Source organism: Vicia villosa, unplaced genomic scaffold, assembly GCF_029867415.1.
Source record: "Vicia villosa cultivar HV-30 ecotype Madison, WI unplaced genomic scaffold, Vvil1.0 ctg.001336F_1_1, whole genome shotgun sequence".
NCBI lineage: Eukaryota > Viridiplantae > Streptophyta > Magnoliopsida > Fabales > Fabaceae > Vicia > Vicia villosa.
Window position 1 is genome coordinate 266608 of NW_026705579.1, and position 8847 is coordinate 275454.

The 8847-nt window shown below is 33.9% G+C and overlaps 1 protein-coding gene across 1 annotated transcript; it reads left to right on the plus strand.

The window, feature by feature from the left end:
• Window positions 1–8038: 8038 nt before the first annotated feature.
• Window positions 8039–8569, plus strand: LOC131634696 (defensin-like protein 183). Its single transcript, XM_058905330.1, has 2 exons — window positions 8039–8144; window positions 8241–8569. Exons 1-2 carry the CDS (start codon window positions 8042–8044, stop codon window positions 8561–8563), a joined length of 426 nt encoding a protein of 141 aa, XP_058761313.1. The 5' UTR covers window positions 8039–8041; the 3' UTR covers window positions 8564–8569.
• Window positions 8570–8847: the final 278 nt, after the last annotated feature.

Genomic DNA, 8847 nt, shown 5'->3' on the forward strand with positions numbered 1-8847 from the left:
CAGAGGATGAAATATTATCAATATTCATCATAGTCTTGAGGAAGCTGAGAGGATCAGTTTGCTTAAGTTGCTCCAATTCTGAAGGGGTAGGCTTTGCTGGGGCAGGCGCCGAATTAGTTTCAGGGGAAACTATGGTCCCAAAGGGTGAAGTTTCGTGAGGACCAACTGTGGCTAACTTGGAGGTTTCTTCCATAGCATCTTGTTCAGATACAGTATCCTCACTACCAGTTGGGTGACTAGATGCATTATTACTACCTGAACATTGTCGATCTACTCCCATATTTTCACTTTTATGGGTAGGTGGAGAATCATCAGTTGAATGGCTTTCTTCGACTGTTGTAGTAGGAATGATAGTCGCAAGAGGCTGAGCGTCTTCGACAACTGGCGAAAGCACGTGAGATTTGTCTGCATGGAATAATTAGAACATATTATGGTGGGAAGGTTGCAAGAAATCTCGTTGCCATAAGAAAGAACATGCACTTACCTTGGAGATTATCAAGGTCAATAGTGAGGGTGAAGGCTTTGAGATCAGAAGTGGCTGTGCCAACATCATCCTACAATCATAAGGTAAAACGTTAACTTAATTGTATAAGTTAAAGTCTATAAAGATGATTATGTTGTGAAATCCAAATACCTTGGTTGGAATGTTATCTGGACTCGAGTTGTGGCTCTCTACAACAAGAACGTTACTACCACCTTTTAAAGGTGACTCTTCAGAAGATACCTTTTCACCCGGTGACGTAATTTTCGAAGACCCAGATCCCTTTTCTTTTCCTAAAGGAGTGACGGCCTTCTGTCTTTTCTTTTGGGCTTGTCTGGTTCGAGGAAGAGATTTGTCGTCGTCGTCTGAAACGACTATTTGAGAAGCTTTTCGCTTCGAATGTGTCGGAGGCTTCGAGCTCTGAAAATGAAGATTGAGTAAAGTAAGTATGATTTACAAGATATACAAGCGAATTATAAAGTATGTATATACCGTGAGTTTCTTATCAGTGGTGATAGAGTCACTCCCACTTGGCTTGTTGCTCTTCGAAACTTCAGAAGCTTTCTGCGCAGGGATTTCTTTGATCTTTCTCTTTTGAGTAACGGCTGCAAGTAAAATTGGAATCAGTGTTTCAGTAGAAAAAGAAAAGCTAGTCGAAAGAATGTCTAAACCCAAACCTTCAGGTATTGGAGTCAAGACACGAACATGTTCAAGATCTATATGGAGATGTCCTTTGAAAGTATCCAGGGTATGCTTAGTCGGGACTACTCGTTCAGCGCGTCTTTTAGTTTGTTCTTGAAGAATTTTAAAAGCATTCCCACACACGAACCAGTCTGGGAAAGGAGGGCTCAAAGCCACACCAAAATCAGCGCTTGGCAGTGGAGGGAATTTTGGAGGATTAAGTTTGAAAGCCGTTCTGGTCGAACAGACGGGGGCAGTTTCAACTTATCCAGTTTAGCAGAAAACTTTTCACGTAAAATAACTGCAGCTTCACGAACGGTCCGACTAAGATCATCAGGCCTGTAAATAGTTTCAAAGAATTTTTGAAAAGCTTGTATTTCTTTAATATGAGTCGAAGTACCTTTGTGAAAGTTTTCCTGCACATCAGCAAAAGCTTCAGTTAGCTCTCGAGTAAGGCTTTCAACATCGAAGATTTGCATGGTGTATTAATCTGTCCACCATTGTTGGAAATCTGGAGTAAAATAAAAGGCAGGTTCGAAAGGAATAGGGGAAAGATTGGCAACTCCAGCGTATCTGGCAATTTTGGACTCGCATTCTTCTTCATTTAGGTGTAAAGTGTATAGACACATGTGGTTCCTTTTGTCATATAAGCATTTGGGTTTCACCTGGACTAATCCAAACTGTCTTGATACAAGATTTGGTTGGTAGCCAAGAAGAACACATTGGCCCTTGACGGTCGAAGTCGGTGATAGAATAGCCTTGGAGTGAGAAAAGCTTCCCAAATGGTCATGGATTCCACCTCCTGATCCTGAGACATTGCTGGAAACTTTCGAGTGAACCATTCAGGACCCACTGTCCTGTTTACGAATGGAGCCATTGAAGGGCTGAATTGATAACGTTGGGCGAACATCATGGTATATGCTAAAAAATGTTCGCGAAGCTTCCCAGTCGCTTCTTTTGGAGTGAGCAGAGCCAACCGTGTTCCTTCTACAGTTCGATTTTTTATGTTGGGATCTTCTTCATTGACAATACCTCGAAATGGGAGGTGAGCTTCGAAAGTGGCATTGAGCCACAGTTGCAGCAGCCAGAAGGGACCACCGAAAAGCAGGGATCCTGTTGTGTAATTCTTAACAAGGTCTGTTGCTTCACCTAGATTCTCATAGAGAAACCCTAGAATTAACTGGCTCAGGTTTAGTTGTGTTCCAGCATGTAGTTGATTGGCCATACAAAGATACCTCTTTGCTACTTGTATGGACCTAGAACAGAAAACGCATCTCGAGAGCCACAAGGCTAAGAAAGCAATATGCTCTTCATCCGAGACTACCTCATTGTTTTCGTCATGATATTGTTGAATGAACGCAGTGTAAATAACTGTTGCTTCGTTAAAGTTAATAGTATCAGTATCCATGACATTGGGGTCAAAGGTTTCTCCGGTTGGTCGAAGCCCCGTGATAGCAGCTATGTCGAAAAGAGTGGGGGTGACCATTCCACATGGAAGATGGAAAGTGTTATGGGAAGCATCCCAGAAATGAACTGATGCTACTAACATGGTTTGGTTGTATTCTAAACCAGTTTTGGATAATTGGATTAAGTCATAAATGCCCAGTTGTTTCCAGAAAGAAGCCTTGTGTTTCTCTACTCTTGCTAACCAGGCATAGTATAATTCAGGGTCTTTTGCTAGGGGAATTGACCTAAAAACTTTCATAAAATTGGTTACATAGTTTAACCTAATTTTTTCTAGGATTGAAGGGGTTACAGTCGAAGTATCTTCTGCACCATTAGGATTTGCTAAGACTGGACGGCCATCTTCATCTATCTTGTTCTTACTAACTAAGGGCCTAGTTTTATAATAAACAGGAAAGAATTTATTCAAAGCAGAATTATTTTCTCCTGGTAAAGGCCCCATGAAGGCATGAGTTTTTCCAGAAAGTTCAAAGGGAATGATTACCTGAGAAGCATAAATGGCGCGCACTTCTGCAGTATTTGGGTTTGGTATGTACTCTTGATCCCCCATCTGTGTAGATTTCTGAAGTTTCAAAGCGGGTTGAAGAACGTTTGAGGAAGACGCCATGAGTAAGTTTGATTTTGGAAATGGGTTTGAATATAACCAGAAACGTTCTTTTCTGTGGAAAGAATGAGGAAATAGAGGTGAAAGTTATATGAAGGTAAGAGTTCAGGTATTTAAAGGTTTAACGGAAACCCTTTCAAATCTTTTGGGTAAAACCCAAGAGACACGCGGCAGGCGTTGATTTTATCCAACGGCGGTCGAATAGTTCTTAGCTTCACTCCTAGTATATAGGAGTAATGATCATGAAGTAAGACCAGAACGTGAGAATGTAAGTTATGAGTAGACATCTTTTAAAATGACAAGACATTTTGGAAACAGAGTCATAAATGATTATGACGTCAGTCAATGGTCTCGGAACTCTAAAACGAAATCTTGTTATAGCAAGAAACGCCTATTTCTCTTGTTTTTCAAAACAGACATTTATTGGGGGCAATTTGTTAGCTGAAGATTTCGTTTGAGAAGAATGTCCTTCGAAGATTTGGAATTTAAAGGAAGATGGTTACTGATGATCATCTTTGAAGATAAAAATGGCTACTGATGGCCATGCTTCGAGAATGATGTTTAAGTTGGAACAAAGATAGTGAGCGCCGAAGCTAAATTCGAAAAGAATAGTCTTTGGGACTTAAACGTTTTTTTTGCGAAATATGCAAAGTACTGAAGCTTAGCGTGTTTTCGTGGCATTCTCAATTCTGATTATGTTGCCACGCGTCGAAGGGAGATTCAGGCGGGATGATTTGAATTTCGAAATAGTTTATGTAACCGCACGAAGATAGATGGCATCCCTGGATTTTCTGTGGGCAACGTGGCATTAGATTAGTGTAGGACCGTTAGGGTCGAGACTAGTATAAATAAGGGTCTTAATGTTAGGATTCCGTGTGTTCATTTTTGTACAAATCACTCACATATTACTCAAGTATCAAGTGTTAAGAGAAAGAGTTCGCTGAGAAATGTACGTATGACACCAACACCAATTTAAATACATGTGTATTTTTCCTTTATTCAAGTATCTTTCGATATTACTGCCTTTCATTTACTTTATGTCATTTATATTCCTGCACTTGTTACTTTCATGTCATTTAATTTTCGAAGCATTTAATGTCCCTGCACTTTAAGATTCTTGCACTTTTACAGTTTTGTCTTATGTTTTATTTTTAACTTACCCTTCGCTGATGTTATATTTACGTGTATAACAAGGTGATTTCTAATCTTTATTTCTTTGATTAAGTATTTCTTATTTCAAGACACACCAATCATAGACATAATTCGAACTATCATGAATAACAACCTTTTTGACTATGTCCTAGGATCAATCTAGTCGATCCTGCGAGTAACCAAATCATATTTATTATAGTTTGGAAGACTAGCGGTTGTTTACCGGAAATCACCGTAAACACTAATATAGTTGGTTCTTTGATGTATGCTATGGTCTGTAATAGACCCGACATAGCATATGCAGTAAGTCTTGTAAGCAGGTACATGGCGAATCCTAGAAAGGCTCACTGGCAAGCATTGAAGTGGATTTTAAGGTACATAAATGGGTCTCTGAACAGGGTCCTAATTTATGGTGGAGTCTTGGGTGAAGATAGTAAAGCAGTAATCGAAGGATATGTAGACTTTGATTATGCAGGTTGTATGGATTCCAGAAAATCTATTTTTGGATATGTTTTCACTATGTTTGGCACTGCAATTAGTTGGAAAGCAACACTTCAGAAGGTTGTTGCTCTATGAACCATTGAAGCGGAGTATATTGCCCTAACTGAAGCTGAGAAAGAAGCATTGTGGCTTGAAGGTTTTGCTAAGGAGTTGAAACTTCAAGGTAAAGGTATCACTGTTAAATATGATAGTCAGAGTGCAATACACCTGTCGAAGAACTCAGCCTATCATGAGCGAACTAAGCACATTGATGTGAGGCCGCATTTCGTCAGAGGAGTAATCAAGCGTGGAGAAGTCCAAGTGTTGAAGGTTTCGACTGAGGATAATGCTGCTGATATGATCACAAAGACATTGCCGAGTTGCAAGTTTTTCCACTGTATGCAGTTGATAAAGTTGCATGAAGAAAACTAGTTTGTTCCCTTGACGTTGTAGAGTTAGGTCCAAGGTGGAGATTTGTGAGATATTGGATCGAACTCTAGTATCGCCGAAGGGTAGCTTCTTGGTTCGACAGGATTAAGCATGAAGTCAAAGGTTGTTCACATGCTTGTGTCGAAGATGCTAGGGTTGTTAGCATGTTAACTTAGGTTTTAGTGTTTAAACCCTAATTTGTTAAGTTAGCTTGTTTATTAAGTTGACTTGTGTAATAGGCCTTGTGGAAAAAGCCCATTAGTTAGTATGTTAGATTTTATTATAAATAGCATAGTAGTCTCTCATCATTGCTAAGCTGCAAATCCTAATTTAGGGTGAGAGAGATTATTTGTTATTCTTGTAAACTTGTAAGCTTGTTTTAAGAAAAAGTAAAAGAATATCAGTTATAACAAATCCTTGTGTTCTTCCTCGTTCTTTATTATTCTCTTGTTTTATACTTTTTCTTGGCATTGAATTCCGAAAATGTATATATTAATATTCAATAATTATGGAATTCGTCACAATTTGAATCACATCTATTTAAATCATTATGTTCAAAATTTTAGTTTTTGAAAAATTGAAGATTAAAAAAATTTACATAACAGATACTTGTTATATCATCTTTACATATCTATATAAATATTCAGCCCCAACTTTATACCACTTACTTTAACAATATTTAATGACAATGTATATCATAAACATGAGAGAATGTTTAAGTTTTATATGTTTGATGCTAGCCTAGCCTACTACACTATAAATCTAATGTGTGCAAAGTTTATTTAAGATTTAAAAAACATTGTTAGTAAGAGATAAAAGGTATTGAAAATAAAACAACTAAAATCAAACTTCATAAATTTGTTCGAAAAAAAATTACTTTAGTCAAATATGACATCATATTATTATACTTTATGTTTCATCACCAACAAAAAAGGCAAGTTTATTGTTAGATTTGAAATCCTTAAAATACATAATCGAAATCAATCTTTAGAAATAAACAAATCAAATAAAACATAGAAAGAATGAAATATAAAAAAAAAAAGAAAGATGAAAAAGATAAAACCTTAAGCTCATAGTTCTAAATAAAGTAGAAAAGACCAAGAAGATGATGGTGTGGAAATAATTTAACATATATCATCATTCATAAAAATGAAAACAACAAATAATTTAAGAGGAGAATAATAATCCTCTTAACACCCAAAATTCTACTAATTATCCTTTCAACTACCCAAAAAAAATTAAAAATATAAAATTGGAAGAAAAAAAATTAAATAAATTACTAAATTAGAAAAAATTAAAATAAAATATTTGTAGTGAAATGGATTCCAACAATAATCCTTTTAACACCCAAAATTCTACTAATTATCCTTTCAACTACCCAAAAAAAATTAAAAATATAAAATTGGAAGAAAAAAAATTAAATAAATTACTAAATTAGAAAAAATTAAAATAAAATATTTAAATCTTAATTATTTTAATTTAGTTTCAATTGATAATTGAGATGTAGAAATATATAATCATAAAAACAAATATATAAAAGAAAATAAGAATAAGAAATAAAAGTAGTGGGGTAGGGTGTTGAATTTTATTAAACAAAATCATTGTAGTGAGTAAAATTTGAATGTGTGTTGAATGATGAGGTGGAAGAGAGAGAAGATGATGTGGAACATAAAAAGTGAAAAAGTAGGGTGTTGAATAACTAAACCATTGTACATAGTGTAACATATGTTAATATTGAAAAATAAAAGCAATAAAAAAACAAAAATGAAAATAAAGTTGAGAAAGAAGTGAAAAATAATGATGTCATCAAATTAAAAAGGAGAACTCTTATTGGTAAAAGGATGTAATAGGCTCGATGTAACACCACCTTCAATTATGAAATAAGTCCTTAAATTACGGGGACGTTGATTTTGGTGGTTTTGCAAGTCCACGAATTGATTTCCTATATTTTAGTTTTAAAATTTTAGAAAATTAATAAATAAATAAGTTGTTAAAATATGATTATAGCGGTTTTGGTTAATAATAAGTAAAATAAATAACAAATAAACGTTATAAATTTTACTCATCATTAATTCTTCAGTATCCAATGTAAAAAAAAGAAAAATCAACGTTAAAAAATTTAAGTGTAAGAAAACGTATTATGTATTATAATTAAAAATGGCATTATCATAAATAATTCTTATAGATTTTATTTAATAAATATTATCAATAGTATTAAACTGTTTTAATGTATAAGTGAGGAAAAAACCAGAAAGATTCTCAAAAAGGGCACGTGACAATGTTAGACTTACAAACTAAATGGATAGAATTTAGAAAACGGTCTTATAACTGCTTATAAATACATCAATTTTGGTTGACCATGGAACAATACAAAAGAAAATAAACTTGGCAATTTTGCTTATTGATTTTTCGATTATTTCAAAATTTATTGTATACTTTAAATATTATTAAAAATATTAAAAATTAAAAAAAAACATTAAACATTGAATCATAATATATATCAAAGGGTAAAAATAAATTTTTGTTAAAATAATAAGGGTATAAATGGAAGAAAAAGTCACAAACTAAAAGTTACTTTAAATAGCTTTAAAAAAAAAGACAAAAGTTAGTAAAAAAACTAAATGCAGTTACCAAACACTTTATATAAGCTGAAAAGCTAAAAGCTCTTTTTATAGCCTTTACCAAACAGACTCTAAATGGATAGAAAACTGTCTTAAAAGTGCTTATAAATACATAAATTTTGGTTAACCATGGAACAATACCAAGACAAAAGAAATAAACTTGGCAATATGGCAAACCACATAATCTCAAACTGTCTGAATATCTTTGTTATCATAGCTACCATTGCCGCAGGTAATTAGTCTCTCTTCCAACATTTCATTTTCATATGTTAAACATCTCATTTTATTTTATTTCCTCAAATTTATTTATTTTTCCATGGGATCATAGTGCAATATTCAACAGTGGAAGCAGGCAGATGCTCAGAGGTTTTCAATAGATGTGATGACATGGATTGTCCTGGACATTGTAAATCAACATATGGAAGTCGTAGTTTAGGGCATAAATGTGATCAATTCTACCTCTGCACTTGTTTCTTCAATCAAGCATCTTCTTCAAGCAATATATGTCATATTGGGAATGGAACATGCTACACTGGTGAATGTGATAATGGTTGTTGCAATTCAAGGTGTGCTAGTTTGAATCATGGTTCTGGAACTTGTATTCCTAACCAATTTACCAAAGATAGATGCCTTTGTTCCTATAGAAGCTAGATTATTGTTTGGATGATGATGAAATAATAATTTATATATATCAAGTTAATGTATTGGTTCCTATCTTATATGTATTGTATATTATGTTCACCTTTTTAGTTTTTTAAATTGTTATTAATATTTCATGCAAACAATAAGGTATTTCAATCAACAAGAAAATGAGAATATATATATATATATATATATATATATATATATATATATATATATATATATATATATATATATATATATATATATATATATATATATATATATATATATATATATATATATATATATAT

Coding starts and splice junctions, on each gene's coding strand:
- LOC131634696 (XM_058905330.1), top strand. CDS start 8,042: ATGGAACAATACCAAGACAAAAGAAATAAACTTGGCAATATGGCAAAC. Junction 8,145..8,240: donor CATAGCTACCATTGCCGCAG/GTAATTAGTCTC, acceptor ATGGGATCATAG/TGCAATATTCAACAGTGGAA.